The sequence below is a fragment of the Ipomoea nil genome, unplaced genomic scaffold, assembly GCF_001879475.1.
Source record: "Ipomoea nil cultivar Tokyo-kokei standard unplaced genomic scaffold, Asagao_1.1 scaffold1619, whole genome shotgun sequence".
Taxonomy (NCBI): Eukaryota; Viridiplantae; Streptophyta; class Magnoliopsida; order Solanales; family Convolvulaceae; genus Ipomoea; species Ipomoea nil.
The window spans coordinates 191,146-211,045 of record NW_017618047.1 but is presented as its reverse complement, the minus strand read 5'-3'; the positions used below and the strand labels follow the sequence as shown (position 1 = coordinate 211,045).

Here is a 19,900-nt window from a genome sequence, read left to right as displayed (position 1 = left end):
GAATAGTCACACACTTTATAGCCACTTTCTTCTCTCAAAAATCATTTTTTATTTCTTCTTTTTGGTAAATCCACCAATCTAAGAGATTGTATTCAACCTCCGTGGGCCTAAAAACCCTAAAACCAACAACTGTCAAGATACATGTATAAATTACTCTATCTCGAGGAATACAATACTAGTATAGTATAATTGAACGAAAGAAACCCATTTGAACTAATCTCGTAAATTAGGCTTATGAGAGTTGTTTATTAAATGAAGTATGATCAAAACTTGACTAATCTATTTTGTTGAAATGTTATACAAAATGAATTTTACTCGAATAGTGATGGTTGATTTTCTTCGTCACTATTACTAATCCTAGTCACTTTTGAGTAATGTAACAGAAATTAATTGCAGGGAGGTTTAATTTCCTGGCAACATGAAGCCATAAAACGGCGGTGGCCGGACGGGGAATGCGATGGCAAGCGGCGGCAATAGCAACCAGGAGACGGCACCAATACCTTACCGTCCATATCGGCAGAAGAAAGTGCTTACGGCGCATACACGCGCCGTCTCCTGTGTGAAGTTCTCCAACAATGGCGAGCACTTCGCCTCCGCCTCCTTGGACAAAACGCTGATCGTCTGGTCAACCGAAACCCTAAGTAAAGTCTCCCAACTCGACGGCCACTCCGACGGAGTCTCCGACCTGGCCTGGTCGTCCGATTCCACCTACGTCTGCTCCGCCTCCGATGATCGCACCCTCCGCATTTGGGTTGCGCGCGACGGCGAGTGCGTCAAGACGCTCCGCGGCCACACCAACTTCGTCTTCTGCGTCAATTTTAACCCCCAGTCCAACCTCATCGTCTCCGGCTCCTTCGACGAGACTATTCGCGTCTGGGATGTGCAGACGGGCAAATCCGTGCACGTGATCCGGGCCCACTCCATGCCCGTCACCTCCGTCAATTTCAACAGGGACGGATCTCTCATTGTCTCCACCAGCCACGACGGCTCTTGTAAGATATGGGACGCAGCCTCCGGCACCTGCTTGAAGACCCTTATCGATGATAAACTCCCGGCCGTTTCCTTCGCCAAATTCTCCCCCAATGGCAAGTTCATACTCGTCGCCACTCTCGATAACAATCTTGTAAGTTATATCACTTCTTATACATTTTGATCTAATTAAACTTCGTTTTGGTATCTAATCACTCAGGAGAAGCTTCATAGATAACCATTTTTTACTTTTTGAGTGATGAGGAAATCCGAAGCCACTATACAACTCTACTGGTAAATCCCAGGTAGGCACTACGCGGTAGGTGGTAGAGTAGCTTCTGCGGGCACCTAAGCGCATGTGGGTGTATGTCATATTATATATATATATATATATATATATATATATATATATATATATACTAGTGATCAAATGAATCCATTTTGTTATATGAGTCCTTATACTCGCACAGTTCGCCAAATCTAAGCCATTGGTCTCAAGTATTCAATGGCTCAGATCTGTCACACGGACTCATATAATAGGGTGGATACATAGGAGCAGTATATATATATATAATGAAAAAAATTAACTTAGGCTGAATCGAACGAGTTGACTCGATCGAGTTTGCCGCCGAATCAAACGAGTTAACTCGACAACTCGGCCAAGTTAGGCGGCTGGCTACCTAGACGGCCTCCTAGGAGGTAATTCGCTAGGCGCCCCTAGGCCGATTTTTGTAACAGTGATAAATCCACAAAATACCACAAAGAGCCTTATGACCCTAGTTTACCAAGTCTACATCTGACAACTTAGTTAGGGTTGTCTACATCATTTTATTTTACTTTGATTGTACTTGTAATGAAATCATTGAACTATCAGTTCAGCTGTGAGCTCAGGAGTGATTTTCTCATCTTTATCTTTATATATATATATATATATATATATATATATCTGCTAAAATTGATACCTTGGCCTTTCCCTAGTTGATTCTCTAATCTCATGAATGAACTGTAATTTGAAAGTGTCTTGTTTCTGTTTTCTTGTTAAAGAGACTCTGGAACTACTCTACTGGCAAATCAATCAAATCATATGCAGGCCATAAGAACAGTGTGTATTGCATTGCAGCAACGTTGTCGGTTACCAGTGGGAAGTATATCGTCTGTGGCTCTGAAGATCATTGCGTGTGGCTATGGGATCTGCAAGGAATGAATCCACTCCAGCAGTTAGAAGGGCACACTGATACCGTCATCTCTGTCAGTTGTCACTCTAAAAAGAACATGATTGTCTCTGCAGGGCTGCATAATGATAGAACTGTGAGGGTGTGGGTTCAAGATTAAACAATGTTCTGCAACTCTTCCTGGTTAGTTACTTCTAGTCTACTTAATTAAGGCACAGATTTTTGCTGCAGCTCAAATTTTCAATGCATAATACTCTTTGAATTCTGGTTTCATAGCTTGTTTCATAACACGGCTTTAAATTGTGTCATGAACTCACTTGGACATTTGCATGCACCCCCGAAGACTAAACCTTGTGTGCATCTATATTATTTTGCATATAGTCCACTCAGGTGATAAGAAACTATGTACTATTTTGCAGGTTTTGCCTCTGGGAAATTACCATAACAAAGAAAGATCATAGTAATCTCTAGCTAAAGAAAGATCTCCACAACATTGGACTGTCAAAATGGCAGTCCTTTAAAGTTTCAAAACTCTCTCAGAATTACGATATCTGTAGTGTTGATACACTGTCTTCTTCTTCTTTTGTCAGACCACGAGGTGTCCTGAAAGCATATCTTAACTGTAGGAGGCACCTTTAAGCCCCTACCATACTTAGACTAATCCATGTTTGCACCGTGCTGGTCCAATTAAGGAGCAAAGTGCTGGCCAGATTGATTATGTTTTTAGCCATCTGTTAGAGTTTAATTTCCCGTCGATTAGTAGGATTGTTCAGAACTTTGTACAGCCAATGTTTGAAAGAAAAAAAAAAAATAAAAAAAAATCATACTTTCTGTCATTATGATATGTCATCTCTCCACTTTCCTATTGATTAGTACTTACAGAAGTTGATGACATTCTTTTTTCCCTTGTGCTGCCACAACTGGGAGGTCACTGACTCTTCTCCTCTCCATATGTATCTTCAAGGCCATTTGTTACTCTCTCTCGGCGCTCGGCGATCATCTCTGAATAAGCCTGAAGGCGAGACGGTTTCACAGAAGATTTACTCAAAACTCTTGTCATTTGTTAGGTCATAAAATGTAAAAAGAGAAGGGTATATTGTGTGTACCTTAGGGTAGGAGTAGAGGAAGATGTACCACCATGCAGATATTAAAGCCACAACCACTGCAGTGAGAGTAAGAGAGTGCAAAATGAGCCAGCTTGCTGCAATTGCTACTATACCAGTCAATGCTATTGTCCATGGCTGGCACCTATAATAACAAAACAGAATACATTCTTCACATTCATTATTTTACTAATATATGTCCATGCATCTTGCAATTGCTATTGTTTTAAACCTAATAAATTCTATCTTGTTTTTAATGAGCAAGTTAAAAAAGTTAAGGTTGAACAATATACTTATAGGGATTATCTTCTATCGAATTGTAATCTGTACTTGACCGGTATCGGGCCCCGTCCCTGTGTTGAGCCCGTTCTGATCATCGCCGACTTGATTGCTCGCCTACCGGACCTGAATCTAGACCGAGTACAGTTTGACCGACCGAGTAGAGAGCGTGATCAGTAGGCCCACTCCAATCACTTAAGGTCGGGACCGACCACCTTCATTTGGCGATGAAACACCCAAGAGAATCAAGAATTTTAGGACATGTGGATGAGTCAGCTACTTAGCTTGGGCCCCGGACTCGCCCTTTGCATGCGCTCCACGTGCCGTATATACCTTTGGATCGGTAGTTGTTTCCCGACATTCCTTATAAATATCGCATTAAATGCGGAGTGAGGGGACTATTGACAATTTTTATACACTAACCTTTAGCTCGGGAATCTCTAATCTACTATCAAGTCATTCGAACTCAATGACTTAAATCAACAAGTAGACTAGGGAAATGGACCGTAACTAAAATCGAACCGACCCTAGCGCCATATTGAGTAGTAGACCCCCGTATTTACTACTTCAAGTACTCTTGGAATGGTTGCTCGAATAGGGTCAATCAAGACTCAATAGGATTAATCTATCTCGAAAAATGCATATAACAATGTATAATGGGTTTGATCCAGAACGAGGCTCAACTGAATTAAATATATATCTTAATGTGAATATTAGTGTACTCTCATTTTATTCTCCCAACTTTTCCTCTCGAAATGTAAACACTCCATATTATTAGTGTAGTACGAAAAAATTGACTTGAAAGATAAATGGAGTGTAAAAATGAAGATACTTACCATGAGGGCTTGGTGTCCCAAACGGAGTCATATTCTAGGGAGAGATTGTCGAGATAGGCATCCATGTCCTTGACGGCGCCGTTTTCGTCGAAGAATGCCATCTCTCTTGGCTCATTTTGCTTGCTTCTGCAACGCCAACTGCCAATTGGTTTGCTGCGGGAGTGATTCGTAATTAAGGCAAGTGTTGGGGCGAAAGCAGAAATATTGGAGAATTGGTGCCCCTGAAAGCAAAGATTCGGCGGCGATGGAAGGAATGGCGGGAGAGGGAAGAAGAAAAGGTTGTGAGATACTCCGACTGCCGTCATCTTTGTTTTGTTGCAGAGAGAGCCCTAACTGTCTGGACTACTTTTCAAGCTCATCTGCTTCTCATGCCTGCTTTCACCCTTGCAATTGCTCTCTATTTACTTCTATGCCCTTCATTTTTTTTGGTTGTTTTTTTGTTTTTCAAGTGACGAGAGAAATTTACTGTTAATATATATTGAGTAAGTTTTGTTTATATAATAATTGGTAAATTATATATAAGAAGTAAATCGTATTAGGAAGATTATAAGTACTAAATGTATATATTGAGTAAATTTTATTTAGGTAAAAAAAAAATAGATATTGATGAGTTTTTAAATTTGGGGATTAAGATTTGTTAGACTATTTTTTGTTTGAAAAATATTACATGAACTCTCACTCTTACTTCTAATTTTTATTTTCTCTTACAAATTTTTAATTTAGACACTTTTTCTAAGTATCATTAGTTATCATAAAAATAAGGGAATAGAATTTAAGAATACAAGTTGTAGAATTTGCCTTTATGAGCTTATTCAAACCCAATAGATCTTATTTATTGTGTGATGAATATCTAGATTGAATTTCTTTGTAGTCATCGGTGTCCCTAAGATGGGAAAGGAAATGACATGAAATATCATATTATTAGTTTTAAAATCTTTAAATAATATTTACTTTGAAAGTAATCAATTAAGACCAATTGATCAACACCGACAAATAAATAATTTATAGAATTTAAAATTGATTTATACTCAGCTTTAAGAATAGTTTAATCATGCCTGCACGAGCTCAACTCAATAGTTCAATAGGTAGTATTTGAAAAAAGAAATCAAGATTTGGAATTATGCTCAACATTTAGTTATGTCTGCTGAACCATTGAATCATCACCATAATTTAGCTTTACATATTCACAAATGCTCTGTCGAGTTGGAGTGTAAAAGACCCTCAATGGGGATTCAACCTTTTCAGAGAGAATGGTTTAATCATAATATCTATACTATACATTTTAAACCTATATATGTGACCAATTAATCAACATGGACAAACAAATAATATACAAAATGATTATTGAGTACAAATATATAATATCCTCCACTTTCGCAATACCATCACCAACTCTAATACGGAGTACACTATAGTTTTTACCATGACTACTGACGAGATATAACTAAAAAATTTCACCATACAAATTACAAATGTTTTAATCTTTCCAAACATACAATAACAAAGAAAAGCCCTGTGCTTTACTACAAGATGGTTGAGAATGTTGAAACTCTGAGCAGTTGAACGCAAGTTGGCTGCTCCAAAGTTTGTCGGACGAGGAACAGCTTGAGCTTGTCTGGAACAAGAAAACACCATTTGCTGCAGCAGCGGTGTTCCCAAACAGCCAATCATGGACATCCCACAAAACTTGGACCAGATTCCCATCCACCAAGATGGTGTGATTGCCTCGGAACTTCCACCGGAGTTGCCTCACCTGCATCACGGGCTGCCCGTCGACCCGGATCACGAGGCACGGGTCGCTGCTGCTGCTCCCGTGACCGCTGTCGTCGCATTCTATCGAGATATCGTGCAGCGCCCCCTTGTCGGACAGCTGTGCCTTTGCGGCGTAAAGTTTCTTCCCGGAGATGTGCTCTCGCTTGGCGAGGAAAGTCGTGGTGCAGGCTGCCGGGATTGTGACTGCCGCGTCGATCTTCTTGTAGGCGAGCTTCTGCAGGTCCCCGGTGAGGAGGATCAGTTCTTGGTTTAGCGTTACGGCGAGGTAGAACCCCTCTAATGGCTCGGGGCTAGAACCGAACTTCGCGTTGGAGAAATCCCAGTAGACCTCGACCGCGCTTGAACCCAGTTCTGCATTCTTGGATCCTTTTCTCTTCGAGAACAGCGATGGCTTGATGTCCACCTTGCACAGGGATTCACCCGTTGGATTCTCAACCCCGATGAGCAAACCTTGACCCATCAGATTCTTCGTCCATGTAACAGTGATGAAGCGCGAAACACCTCGGAGTTCACAGAGATACACACACGTTACGAGATTCTGAGCAGCTCTGCCGCTACTACCTGATGATGATGAAGAATCTGCAACCTGAACACCGCTTTCACCAAAACAAGAAGGGAAGTCCCTCATCGATCAACTCTGATCAAAATTCCGATGAAGATAATGAATAAGAAGACGAGAAGAAAAGAATAAAAAGAGAAGAGTGGACAATCTTTGACAGATAAAAGTAACAAGGAAGCATGAAGCTAGTCAATTTAAATCAAATTTCAAGCACATGAAAAACGGAAGAGGATAAGCACGTATAGCTACTTCAGAGAAAGACAAAGTGTCTTCAGTCAATAAAACAGCAATTATGCATTTACTCCAACCGCCCATATTATTCAACGTTGCACACATCTTCCATCCTTTCACTCTCATATTTTAACCCCCCTCCCCCACAAAACCCGCTCCTCTATCATTCACAATGAAAATCCATAATCATTATTTCTGGTGGATTTTTACTGCTAATTTACTAGAAACGGATTATCTAGTGCTGGGCAAGTTCATCTGGGGACTAAGAAAACGACTTATGCACTGGGCAGTTGAGAAGATAGCCACCATTAAGGCATTAAGGACTAATACCTACCTTCAAGACAAATCATCGGCACCCCATTATCTCTTAAGTCTTCATACACTCTAAAAATTTGCGTTACTAAAGACTAAATAAAGTGTCCCTCACTTTAAATGTAAGACCCTCACATTTATTGTCGAATGGTCCATGGCAGGATGATCCATCAGTGGCATGCCAAGCTGTCAAGAAATAATAAATGGCCATAACTTATAACACACATCATATTACATCACTGGTAACTAAATCCCAAAGGTTTCCGTCTCATGAAAACTATAGCACTCAATCATAACGGGTTATGTCACCAGATCCAAAGATTAAAAGGAAAAAAAGGGCAGAATCACAGGAAAGATGACAAATTCAACAAAAGGAAATAATGGACTCTGGCATATAATGCTTCGAAATAGAGATAAGGCAGCAAAAGGGAATGATTGTCTTTCCTGTCTGGTGTACAACTAACAACCACTGTACTTTAACCTTCTAGTTTTATAGTTAGCAACACAGCCAAACTTTGGTTATGTCTTGCTCATTTAGTCAAAAGTTTTAAGTTCAGAAACATTTTTTCGGTTCTCACCTGCCATGTGCTTGAGATGACTACTCCTATTTTTGGCCTAAAGTTACAGGTACAAGACATGAGATGGTGTGCTTGTGTAGCACAACAAGCCATGTGATGCAAGCCTTCTTTTTAGCAGATGAAAGTTACTCATCAATGAGGCACAGCCGCACAGGCTCTAATTTCTATGGCTGATTGATTACTCTCAACGCATCTTCTACTAATATTTATATTCTTTTTTCGCCACGAGACAGTGAATTACACCGTAACAGAGTAATGAAAAAGTAAGAGTTCATACCAGTTAATAATAGAAAAGGACATTACATAGTATCTTCTGTTTGCTTGGCCTGAAAAAAATAGTAATTAAGTGAATTGGTGTCACAAGTCATAAAAAACAATTTTGGAATTAGAGAAGCAGTCAAGCAGCATCATTTGCAACATGGTAGAATGGTAATGGATGAACAAGAAAACCGTAAAAAGCCCAGAAGGCAATAGAGAAGAAGTTAACAAGAAAACATACCTGGGCACCAAACCACTCATCTAAGGTTCCACGTCAGTATCTTTGAAGCAAAATGTATACCTAAAACAAGCTTAGAAGCAATACCATATTCAGAAGTTCAATTAGAAACACTAAATCAAAGCATTGAAAGAGGAAATGGTATGTCAAATTTCTGCAATGAACTACATTCCTCTGAATCAAGAAGACCGATGACATGCTTTCATAGATTCGCTCAAGTGAATTGCATTTCTCCAATGCTGCAGAACATCATGCTGACTTAAAAGTCTTGTATAAACATGTATCAATCACTTTTTCGTTATAGTCAGATCAGATTGTAAATAATCAACAAAACTTGCACTTAGTAATGATAGTTGAACACCATCACAAGGCAAGTCTCTTAAACCACATTGTCACAAAACATAGAAGCCTCACCATCATGTCTATCTTCATCTCATATATTGAACAATTTTTATTTTATTTATTTCTTTATTATTAGATCAAATGATGGAGTTATTTGGACAAGGAATGCATTCAAGATGTCATCTCTTAACTCCAAATACTCCAAATATTTTCCTTCAATTGACTTACAAGGGTGTTTAACTGTAAATAAGCAATGCAGTGAAGTAAACTAAACAACTCATTTAATAACCAAAAGAGAATCCAAACCATCATAGTGCCATTACAAATTCAATCAAGGATATTAAAGTTCTGAAATGCAGAAATAGATGAAACATACAATACTGTTTGCTAAATTCATTAGGGAGAGAGGCTTGTAAGCTAATAAAATTCAGACTTGTGCATCGAATGAAACCAGTTTGCAGAGCCACAATATATTAGTAGCTATAGTAGAATGGTAATTATACACAAGCATCAAGCATCAGCCATGTCAGCGGATCTTCCAGCAAACGGATCATGAGATGGACCAACATCAGGGCCAATATGACGTTGCACCAGGCGCTGCAAATCAGCCATAACCTTCTGTTCACGCTTAGCTTTCTCCTCGTAATTAAACATAGCCAATGCCCGCTTATCCTCAGCACTGTAAACTTGGTTTTCCTTTCTGATACGAATAGCATTCATTCTCTGATGCCTACTACCACTCATCACATATCCAAGACTTTCAAACTTTGAAATCTCCTCAGCTGAAAGACCCACTTCACCTCTACGGGGAATACGTTTTCCTTGTTGAACATACTGGGCAATAGCATCACCTTCACCAGGCCTAAGTGCTCCACCATAGTTAACCGGCTGTCCATCAGTCCTGGGCATTGGCATAGGGCCAACCATGAGCTCATTATCCATAGGAGGCTTCATCCGTGACTCAATCAATTCTTTTAATTCAAGAACCTCGCTTGTAACTTCATCTCCCAATGTTTCTTCAGCCTTCTGTTTATTTTTTGCTTCAGCTCCAGAATCAGAGTTCTCATCTGGTTGAGAAGCCTCGCTATCAGATTCCTTCCTTTTATTGCTCCGCCTAGACCTTGAGGAAGAAGACCTCCTCTTCTTTGACTTGACATGATCTTCTGATGATTCACTGGCTTCAGAAGACTCTGTTTCACTCTTCATTCTACTTCTACTTTTCTTCTTCAGACTACTCCTTTGGTGCCGCCTTCTCTTCAATCTCCTCCTCCTCCTCCTAGCTTCAACTTCTGAATCATCACTTGAATCAGCGGATTCACTCTCACTTTCAGACACTGATCTTGATCTCTTGCTACTACGTCTAGAACCAGATTTCCTGCTCTTCTTAGACTTCCTGTATCGTGAACCATCCGATTCAGATTCAGAAACAGATTCACTCTCCGATGAATCATCACTCGACCTCTTAGAGTCCAACTTCGAGCTTTCCTTTTTCTCATTCTCTTTTTCCTTCAAATCGTTGTTCTGCCGTTGGTCAATAAAGTCTTGATCAACGTCCTCTGGCTCGTTCTCACCCCTAGGTGGGCTAGGGGTGCAATTCCAGATACAATTCCTAAGCATCTTCCTCAATTTCTGACGCTTCAGCCTCCTGTACTCTTCAAAACTCAATCCTTTCAGCTCCTCGTCCGATTCCGACTCGGCAGCTCGCCTGTTCCTGTAATCTCCATTGTCGTAGCCTTTCCTTCGATCTCCCCGACGTTCGAATTTGTAGGGTTCGTAATCAGGGCTTCGTCGATGGCTCGAACGGTAAGGAGAATAGGACCGCTGGTCACGACGGTTATTATGAGAGGAAGGCTCATACCTTGAGTAGTCTGGACTACGGCTACGACTCCTGCTGCCGCTGAGACTGCGACTCCGGCTTCGGCTAGGGTTACGGCTGCGACTCCGATAGCGACGGCGATACGAATCGGATTCCGGAGAGTAACGGCCACGGCCACGGCCACGGTCACGGTCGCGGCCGCTATCTCTGTGGCTCCGGCGCCGTTCTTCTGGGATTTCAATCGCAGAGGTTAGTCGACCCATTCCACGATAGGCTTTGACGAGGAAGGGGAAAATTGCTGTGGTTTTGGAGACGATAAAAATCACCGGAGATCAATTGTGCCCAAACGAATGGCGGTGGCCCATTATCATAATTAGGCTTAAGTTTTATGGCCTTTCAGTGAGTACCAATTCACCTTGTATTGTGAATCATGTTTTAAAATTACATTTAAATTATATACTCGTTATTAATATATTATTATGTATATTAAGTTAACTAACTACGTACATGTAAATTATATATTATAGACCCTAATCTAAAATAATATTCAAGTTATGTACCTATAATCAACATATTAAGTATATTTAATTAATTAATTATGTACATATAAATAAATTGCATTTACACAATATGGTAACCATAACATATACATAATTTATCAACTGGAGGTACATAATATGTTAAATGTAAGTACATAATACGTTAGTTGTAATAGGTACATAATACGTTAACTGTGGTGAGGTAAATACTTTCGGATACACGGATATGAGTAGAAAGTTATAGTATAGAAGCTCGGGTAAGTAAGTCCGAGGATCCTAAGCTACTAAGTACTCTCAAGAGAAAATGCTAAAAGTTTTATTTCATCGCATTTAATGTGGTATTTATAGGGGAGAGAGGAGAACGTCCGACATGTCTGCTGCGTGTTTCACATGCTTTAAGAAGATCAACGATTTTACAAATTAATACACGTGGATCGTGATTATTGACATGCTTATATTCTCTATAATGGGAAGTGCTTCAGGTTGGAACACCCAGTCCGAGCTTAAGGACAGGACCGAGCTCATATCTCTCTATAGGTCAAGTCGGGTCTCTTATCAAGTCAAAAATTGATCGTATCCGTGTATTAATACGGATCTAATCAGGTGCTCAGTACGTACAAATTGATAAACCTGAGGTATATTCACTATCAAACTGTATACACATAATCTGAAATCGTTATGGACTAGGGTCTACAATACAAAAGTGGAACTTGGTCTAAAGTATAACAATTGTGAATACCCATCTTTGGCCCAATGATTATCTTCCAAAAAAAATGAAGACTTTGGCCCAATGAAATACCTAATTAGTATATTTTGGCCCAGCCCAAAATATTACAATACCACCCTACACCTTAAACCCTAGCATTAAAACGTCCCTGCTTAAGTAGAGAACACCTCTTCGCGGCGGAGAAAGATCAGAACGGTGGGAAGCTGCTCGTAGACGGAAGAAAGGACGCCGGAGTAGTCAAAATACAAAGTATCATTCACTCTTCAGTTGTATATTCAACCCCTGTATGTGCTTGTACGTATATATCTACGTAAATGTGGACTGAATCTAAACTCTGTGCAGGAAGATGGCGGACAAGGCGGTGACCATCAGGACAAGGAAGTTCATGACCAATCGTCTTCTCGCAAGGAAGCAATTCGTAAGACCTTACTCGATTGAGCTATTGCTAGCATGTTTAGCTGTTTGCATATCTTTATGTTTTGTATTCCTGATTATCTTAGGTGATCGACGTTCTGCATCCTGGAAGGGCTAATGTTTCCAAGGTTAGATTTCGATTTCCCTCTAATAGTTAGATTTTTCTTTTGTTTTGATAGGAATTGAGTAGTTATAGAGCTTTTGCTCCATATTTTCCCTTTACTGATTATTATTGTTATTAAATCTTGCATTCGGGGTTAGATTCATTATCGAGTGTTTTAACTTTTAGAGTTGATTTGCGATTTCTTTGGTTGCTTTGAACTTTGTCTTTACATGTTGGGTCAATGGTGTTCTCATTGCTAACCTGCTGATTATGTAATGTAAGGCGGAATTGAAAGAGAAATTGTCAAGGATGTATGAGGTGAAAGATCCCAACTCCATCTTTGTGTTCAAGTTCAGAACTCACTTTGGAGGAGGTAAATCTACTGGGTTTGGTTTGATCTATGACTCTGTTGAGAGTGCAAAGAAGTTTGAGCCGAAGTATAGACTTATCAGAGTAAGTTTTTGGTTGTGTCCTTCTTCCCCCCTCTTTATTAGTTAGAAACTATGACTAGTGTCATAGTTTTCATGTTTCAGTGTGGCTTTCTCTGTGCCATCAATGCTTTTTCTGCAATTGATTTGTGTAATTCCTTTTTTGTTTCTTGAGTTAATGTCTGCATTTTGGCTTTGTATAATTGAACCTTTTTATTTATTTTTGTTACTAATCCATGCACCCTTATAATCAGGCTAAGTTTATAGCCCATTTTTCATTCGTTCAGCATTTTACCAAAGTCAATTCAGACAATCATTAACGGATTCGCTGTATTACTGTTTATACAAAACATTGTAGTGTACTGACTCGATAATCTTGCACATTTAAACAGAGTTACCCTTGGTAGTGAAATGGCATTATATGATGGTTCTATTGCATTCTGTGTGTAGTACTTTATTATTTGTGAGTCAATAACTTTTTTTTAATGTGCCCATTCTTCGAACACTAAGAAATTTTGCTGAACTCACCCATCCAGTACGAATATTGCTATGCTTTTGTTTCTTATACTTTGGCTGTTGTTTTAATGTCATTTGATACTAGGAGCTGCTGTTTTCTGCTTAACGTTTAGTATTATGTCTGGCATTTTAAATAGAGTACAATGTTAATTCAGTCGACCTATTCACTTTTGCAGAATGGGTTGGATACAAAGGTTGAGAAGTCTAGAAAACAGATGAAGGAGCGGAAGAACAGAACTAAGAAAATCCGTGGAGTTAAGAAGGTAACTAATCAAACCACTGGTAGAAATATCTATCTTCCAAATGTTGAAGATCTTATAGAAAGTAACTTCATATGATTATACATTTTTGCAGACAAAGGCTGGAGATGCTGCCAAGGGTGGAAAGAAGAAGTAAATTTGTAGCAGTTGTAGGTCTTACCCGATCATGGAAATGGAACGCGAGAAATTGCTCTACCAAGCAGTCTCACCACACCAATTTCTTCCCTTTTTATTGGACCTTTTTCCTGTTATATTCCAGTTTTGCTTTTAAAGATGAGAGTGTATTTCATATGGTTGAACTGTTTGGTTCATGACCATTATCTTTTCCCTGCCTATTATTAAGTTAGAATCTTGGATATGATTAATCAGAAATGTTGAAGTTGTTAAGAAACTGTTCTACTTTTGGGTGAAATTTTAATCTCCATTGTCTCTTGTTGAAGCTTTACAGCCTTCTTGACTGTCATGATTTTCTGCATTTGTTGAAGCATCATGAACAGCCTGATTCACTAAACTAGTAGTTTCATAGGTAGATTGTGTTTGCAGAAAACAAGCCATGATTCATATATATAATTCTATACATTATATCAATATAATATCACAAATTTCTGTGACTATTATATTTTTATTTTTTTATATATAAAATGATTATACAGTAGTATTTAGAAATTTATTCTATTTTTAAATCATAATGTGTAGTGCACTAATAATATATATGATGTTTTTGCTATGTAGATAGATTATTATTTTATATTAAATTTAAATTTGTGATTATACAATAGTATTTGTCAAAAACACTTATTCATTCATTAAAAAAATCAAATAGATACAACCAGCAAGGAGGACATTTCACTCGGCCTTGCAGAACTGACCTTATTCAAAATTGCCCAAGTCTATACAAAGTTCTTAAGCAAAAACAATACCTTAGCACAAAGTACAAACGATCTAAGCAAAGAAGAATATTGCCTAAGTCTATACAAAGTTCTTAAGCAAAAACAATACCTTAGCACAAAGTACAAACGATCTAAGCAAAGAAGAATATAGGAAAAATGATCAAATAGACCTTTAAACTTTACCTAAAAAGTCAATTAGACCTTTAAACTTTTTAAAGTAGTAATTAAACCCATCAACATTGTATTTTGGTGCAATCAAGCTCGAAAATCAGTTAGTGACCTGCGATAACAGGTCACTAGGGTTCGACAACCTCCAGCGGCGCTATGACATTATTTTCGACAACAAAACGACCGGGCGACTGGTGAACCCGCGCCGATCACCATTGGAACCGAGAAGAAAGACGATTTTGTCGCCCCTGTCGTTTTGTCGTCAGAAGTAGTGCCCGATGTTGCAGGAACCCTAGTGACCAACTGATTTTTGAGTTTCATTGCACCAAAATACAATGTTAATGAGTTTAATTGTAACTTTAAAAAGCTTAGGGGTCTAATTTATTTTTTAATGTAAAGTTCGAGCAATTCGGTATAATTTATTTTGAAAGAGTGCATATTGTCACGGACTGTTTTTCCGTGACCGTGCGAAGACCCTAAAGAGTGTGGAAACGGCCAACTGGTTAGCAATACCATGCGGGTGAAGGGGGCGTCAATAGCGTTAAGGGTTGTTCTGCCTTAGACGCTAAGGTCTGGCCGAGTTAGGCACACCGACCCGATTAAGTTTGGGGAGCCTGTCGCTAGTCTTGGACTTAACTATGAAGGGGACCTGATGCGATAGAAAGGCACTTAGACGCTACGGTCTGGCCGAGTTAGGCACACCGACCCGGTTAAGTTTGGGGAGCCTGTCGCTAGTCTTGGACTTACTATGAAGGGGACCTGATGCGATAGAAAGGCACAACTGGTTGGGAGCTGTTGCCGCTTCCCTGATGAGCCCATGACAGGGTGAAACCAGTGTGGTGTGTATGTGGGTAAGGCTAGTCCGCGGGGCATGAGGGGCCTCGGGACGCCACACGGGCGCTATGCACTGCGCCGGACTCTATACCCGTGTCAATATGCATATATGACATAACATATTTTTTTATTTTAAATGACAGTTGATAAATACTTCATACAAAATAAAAATGAGTTATCAAAGTCATTTAATGTTGCTTCATTTGTTTTTAATATAATGTAATAATAATAATGCGAATACCATCTATACATTGTCAAATAATATTGTTAAATGTGTGTAATAAATTTATAGAAAATTATATAAATTTGTAAGTGCTGCAATAAAACTTGTACTTTAATGTAGTTATATTCTCTTTATGCAATAAATATTCAAGACACCTCAATTTCTAACGGTAACATTTTTCTTCTAATGATACATATATGATCATGTTTATCGAGACTATAACTATGCTACTGATGCTCTTGCAAATATGGTTACTGATGGAATAATATAATATGCATGCCATATTACCATATTATTATTATTATTATTATTTTATAATAATAATAATAATAATATTAGTCAAAGAGAAGAGGTCATCATGGCAAGAAAAGAGGAAAGACTACGGGAAGTTACAACTGCCCAAATAATATTATATAAAGGCTCAGGAAGACAGAGGAAATGGGACGTCAGTCTCAAATATAAACATCTCTTATACATACTCTTTCTCTCAACCAATTTCATGGCTATGGCCATCTATGTACATGTACTACTCCATGACTTCAATCAAAACCTAAGAGGACTCTACTGTGTATGTGTCCTAGCAGATGAAGGAGCCATGTTCCGGATGGAGTTTTTTTATCATTATCACAAGAAGTGCACTTGGACGGCACCTATAGCGCTGGAACGCGGACACCTCGGGGTCGACATTTTGGGGAGGTCGGCCGAAGCATCTACTCTCCTTCACTGACGATTACTCGCAGCTCGGAGAGTGGGGGACTGATGACGGATATATTAGGAATCGACCCAAACCGACCCGAGGGCGCAAAGCAAGAACGGGTCCTAGGGCGGCGCCACGTACCCGCCCCGGCCGAGGCCTCGCCACGTGGCCCTCGCACGAGCCACGTTGGAGGCCGGGCCGACCTCCACATGGGCTCGGCCCGAGCCCATGACGGGCTCGGCCTGGCCTCCGCAGCGCTGCCCGGTCGCGAGACCGGGTGCGGTCAACCCGGATCTAACCACCCCCCGCCTTAGGGGGTGGCGGTTAGGGGTCGGGGTTGTATAAAAACCCCCCACCTTGTCTCGTTAAGACACGATCTACTGTTCTTACATACTCTGTCCTGAAATACTATTGTAATAGCCAATTCTACGGCATTTAATACAATCTACGGTCTCACGGCCTTTGCTATAACGTTCGTACTACTTATTTATTATCCGTATTCTTATTCGGGTTAGTTAAGTCGGACCCCCGGTCTAATTAATTCCATCAGTTACCCACCAAGATAGTAGATGAAATGAGTTTACATAGATTCCATGAGAGATTGAAAAATACCGCTTGGGGACCTCATGGGCATTTTGTTGAGAGGAACTAGTATATATACTTGTGTATGGGTTTAACCCTCATCTTGATAAAAAAAAAAAAAAGTACATATAATATAGGCCTTGTTTGGTTAATGGCGAATCCGTCCAAATTTTGTCGAATTCACCATTTTAACATTTTGACTTTAATCAAAACGCCAAAAATCATGTTTGGTAACTCAACGGTTTGGAGCAGCGGCTAAAGTACCACACACAGCATGTTGGGATGGCGTTTTGGGAAAGGAAAATCCTTCCCCCAAAACACCCTCCAATTTATATGAGTTTTTCAAATTTTAAAAAAGAGTAGACCAATAATTAAAAAAAAGAAATATCACATTCATTTAATGTTTGTCTTAATACAATTATAAAAGAAAAATTAAAATGTTGATCAATCAACATTAGTGCTGTATTATTTGTGGTATACATTTGCAGCTGTAGTGGGTGGTACAAAATGTGCAAGTATTATGGAATGTACTAGGTACTACCGTACTGCTACTTTAACAATCAAGAAGACACTCTAGAAGTTTTCTAAACTTTGTGTGTGTGTGTGTTTTTTTTTTTTTTTTTTTTGCCTAAATTATAAAAGAAAACAAGTATTCCTTTGTCTTATTTTATATGTTCTATTTATTATTTTAGAATGCTACTAGCTCTACTACAATGTAGAAACACCTCTACTGAGGCTCGAACTCACAACCTTTCAAATGGAAGTCCAACCCAGGTACCATTAGACCACATAGTCCTAATATTATTTATTAGTTAAATTTACTAATGAGTTAATACCCAAGATGGTCCATTGACTATGCCATAATTATCAATTTGGTCCTCAATTACCATTCTTACCCAATTAAGTCCTCAACTATGTAACTTTTACTCAATTAAGTCCTCAACTATACAATTCTTACCCAATTTAGTCCTCAACTATACAATTCTTACCCAATTTAGTTCTCTGTATTAATTTGACTGTTTGTTGACTGTCAAAAGTCGGGATAAAATTATAATTTTATAAGATTTCTCCTTCCTCTCCATTTAGCAGCGCCAAACCATGCAGCAATACACTCCGATCAGATTTCGATCGTCAAAAAATCGTTGGAAATCAAATTCATGGACTATCCGATGCATAACCACTACTTTGATACTGACAGGTTTAGAACCCAACCGGAGCTTATTGCTACATGGTTTGGCGCTGCTAAATGAGGAGGAAGGAGAAAACTTGTAAAATTACAACTTTATTTCCACTTTTGACAGTCAACAAACAGTCAAATTGACAAAGGACTAAATTGGATAAAAATTGTATAGTTGAGGACTTAATTGGGTAAGAATGATAGTCGAGGACCAAATTGGTAATTACGACATAGTCGAGGGACTATTTTGGGTATTAACTCTTTACTAATTGTCTTTACTTCTTTTATTGTTATTTTATTTTTATGTTTACTTAATAGTATTTTTTTAATATAATTTCTAAATATATAAATTTTATATTTTAATACTATTTTTTTTGAAACACTTGATTCTTATTCTTTCAAAAGGTTGAATTTCCAACACCCCGGTCTAAAAGAGTATGTGAGATGATGTAAATCACGATAACTCACCTATAATGTTCGCTATCGAGTTTTGAATTTTGGTCTCTTATCAAGGTAGTATATGTTCTCAGTTTTTTCAACACATAATCAACGCCACACACCGGGATTCGATCTTGTGACCGCCAATTTGAAAAGCTTACAGAGGTGTCATCACATTATATAGTACTTTATATTTAATACCGTTGGTTTTATTGACCACAAGATTAGTCAAGCGGCAAGCCAACACAACCGAAAAATAGAAGACGGTGATCAGAAAAACAATGATTTATACTTCTATTGTGTGCATGTATAAAGCTTAACCTTTTTCAAGGTGTACATATGCCTATTTAGACAAGAATGTACAGGTCTAAAATAGGCAAATCTTCCCTGTCATAAATACATTTGATCTCCTTCATAAATACTCCGTATAACTTATTTCTTTTCCTAAACCTAATTGATCTTCTTTCCTTATTGACTCCGTGTATCTTGCCGTCCCCACGAGATCCGCTCCTAAAATCGCCTATAGATTCCATCGCATCTTCTGTATTATTAGTCCGAGTCCTATTAGGACTCGATCGATCCACCCTTCGACAGACTGCTTCACCTAGTCGCTCACGTGTGCTTCCTCCCCGCGACTCCTTTTGGCACTCGACACCTTGTTCAGACGACTCCATGCATGCTTGCCCATCAAACTGAGTACTTGCCCATCATCACTCTGCCACCCCCCTCCGACTGCCGGTAGTTCTCGCTTGGTTGCCGACCGATCGCTCGGTTGCCCGAACGACTCACTCTTTCGCATGCCCGACTGACCTCTTCTCCCCGATCCCAGCCAATTACCAGACGGTCTGCTTGGAACCCTTATTCGCTCGAATGACTGTGTAAACAACTCATCCTGCTATCCCATTACTTGACTGACTGCTCTCCTTCCCATCCAACTGCGACTGAGCTAGACGACGTTGACGCTCTATTCCAGCCGACTGCTTAAGTTGCCTTCGTTGAGTATTGCATCCCCGCCACTGTACGTACTTCTGATCTCATTTATTACGCAACTCAATTCAAAATGTCCCATGCAAATTCTCCATTCTATAAAAAACTAAGCTTAATATTTTAAAAATTTGAATTATAAATAATTTTAAATATCCTTGTTAATTAAACGGTACACATAAAATATGAATTGAGTAATAAAATTTGATCGAACAAATGATATATAATCACTACAATATTGAGACGTTAGTGAAAACAAGTCAACCCAAATTCCGGAAGGGAGCATTCCGACAAAAATTTGATTTTTCATATGAAATTTCGAGGGGCACGCGATGGAGGGAAAATACGATATTAGCTGAAAATCTTAAATCCCATTCCCACTGAAATTCCAACTATGCCTACGCCTTGTGGGAATCCGAATCCCCAACGAATACAAAATCTGCGTGCCAAAATA

At 39.1% G+C, this 19,900-nt stretch overlaps 5 protein-coding genes across 8 annotated transcripts; 2 read left to right on the top strand and 3 right to left on the bottom strand.

Annotated features, from left to right (window-relative positions):
- The first annotated feature begins 368 nt into the window (after window positions 1–368).
- LOC109191318 (COMPASS-like H3K4 histone methylase component WDR5B) lies at window positions 369–3,187 on the top strand. Of its 2 annotated transcripts, none has more exons than XM_019341922.1 (3): window positions 369–1,123; window positions 2,014–2,324; window positions 3,106–3,187. In XM_019341922.1, the coding sequence occupies exons 1-2, from the start codon at window positions 458–460 to the stop codon at window positions 2,299–2,301; spliced, it is 954 nt and encodes a 317-aa protein (XP_019197467.1). In that variant the 5' UTR covers window positions 369–457; the 3' UTR covers window positions 2,302–2,324; window positions 3,106–3,187. The 2 variants fall into 2 exon arrangements, with proteins under 2 accessions (XP_019197467.1, XP_019197468.1); XM_019341923.1 differs by lacking the exon at window positions 3,106–3,187 and adding an exon at window positions 2,561–2,826.
- On the bottom strand, window positions 2,179–4,730 carry LOC109191320. 2 transcript variants are annotated; one of them, XM_019341926.1, is made up of 4 exons: window positions 4,360–4,730; window positions 3,248–3,389; window positions 3,022–3,153; window positions 2,179–2,259 (listed from the first exon to the last, which is right to left on the bottom strand). In XM_019341926.1, exons 1-3 carry the CDS (start codon window positions 4,662–4,664, stop codon window positions 3,070–3,072), a joined length of 531 nt encoding a protein of 176 aa, XP_019197471.1. In that variant the 5' UTR covers window positions 4,665–4,730; the 3' UTR covers window positions 2,179–2,259; window positions 3,022–3,069. The 2 variants fall into 2 exon arrangements, with proteins under 2 accessions (XP_019197471.1, XP_019197470.1); XM_019341925.1 differs by lacking the exon at window positions 2,179–2,259 and having other exon boundaries at window positions 2,876–3,153.
- Window positions 4,731–5,663: 933 nt separating this feature from the next.
- On the bottom strand, window positions 5,664–8,155 carry LOC109191221. The gene is made up of 2 exons (XM_019341805.1): window positions 8,090–8,155; window positions 5,664–6,769 (listed from the first exon to the last, which is right to left on the bottom strand). The coding sequence occupies exon 2, from the start codon at window positions 6,758–6,760 to the stop codon at window positions 5,837–5,839; it is 924 nt and encodes a 307-aa protein (XP_019197350.1). The 5' UTR covers window positions 6,761–6,769; window positions 8,090–8,155; the 3' UTR covers window positions 5,664–5,836.
- Window positions 8,156–8,914: 759 nt separating this feature from the next.
- On the bottom strand, window positions 8,915–10,836 carry LOC109191365 (NKAP family protein CG6066). Its single transcript, XM_019342004.1, has one exon. The coding sequence runs from the start codon at window positions 10,727–10,729 to the stop codon at window positions 9,161–9,163; it is 1,569 nt and encodes a 522-aa protein (XP_019197549.1). The 5' UTR covers window positions 10,730–10,836; the 3' UTR covers window positions 8,915–9,160.
- Window positions 10,837–11,871: 1,035 nt separating this feature from the next.
- Window positions 11,872–13,885, top strand: LOC109191211 (40S ribosomal protein S24-1-like). Of its 2 annotated transcripts, none has more exons than XM_019341791.1 (6): window positions 11,872–11,981; window positions 12,075–12,150; window positions 12,233–12,274; window positions 12,532–12,702; window positions 13,370–13,456; window positions 13,548–13,885. In XM_019341791.1, the coding sequence occupies exons 2-6, from the start codon at window positions 12,079–12,081 to the stop codon at window positions 13,587–13,589; spliced, it is 414 nt and encodes a 137-aa protein (XP_019197336.1). In that variant the 5' UTR covers window positions 11,872–11,981; window positions 12,075–12,078; the 3' UTR covers window positions 13,590–13,885. The 2 variants fall into 2 exon arrangements, with proteins under 2 accessions (XP_019197336.1, XP_019197335.1); XM_019341790.1 differs by having other exon boundaries at window positions 11,881–11,979; window positions 12,067–12,150.
- The last annotated feature ends 6,015 nt before the right edge of the window (window positions 13,886–19,900 follow it).

Bases quoted from the DNA above. Each gene is read 5' to 3' on its own strand.
- LOC109191318 (XM_019341922.1), top strand. From the start codon at position 458: ATGGCAAGCGGCGGCAATAGCAACCAGGAGACGGCACCAATACCTTAC. The intron at 1,124-2,013 runs GTAAGTTATATC...TTCTTGTTAAAG, and splicing joins CCACTCTCGATAACAATCTT to AGACTCTGGAACTACTCTAC.
- LOC109191320 (XM_019341926.1), bottom strand. From the start codon at position 4,664: ATGACGGCAGTCGGAGTATCTCACAACCTTTTCTTCTTCCCTCTCCCG. The intron at 3,390-4,359 runs GTAAGTATCTTC...TTGTTATTATAG, and splicing joins TGGGACACCAAGCCCTCATG to GTGCCAGCCATGGACAATAG. The intron at 3,154-3,247 runs GTACACACAATA...TCTCGCCTTCAG, and splicing joins TCCTCTACTCCTACCCTAAG to GCTTATTCAGAGATGATCGC.
- LOC109191221 (XM_019341805.1), bottom strand. From the start codon at position 6,760: ATGAGGGACTTCCCTTCTTGTTTTGGTGAAAGCGGTGTTCAGGTTGCA.
- LOC109191365 (XM_019342004.1), bottom strand. From the start codon at position 10,729: ATGGGTCGACTAACCTCTGCGATTGAAATCCCAGAAGAACGGCGCCGG.
- LOC109191211 (XM_019341791.1), top strand. From the start codon at position 12,079: ATGGCGGACAAGGCGGTGACCATCAGGACAAGGAAGTTCATGACCAAT. The intron at 12,275-12,531 runs GTTAGATTTCGA...ATGTAATGTAAG, and splicing joins GAAGGGCTAATGTTTCCAAG to GCGGAATTGAAAGAGAAATT. The intron at 12,703-13,369 runs GTAAGTTTTTGG...TCACTTTTGCAG, and splicing joins CGAAGTATAGACTTATCAGA to AATGGGTTGGATACAAAGGT.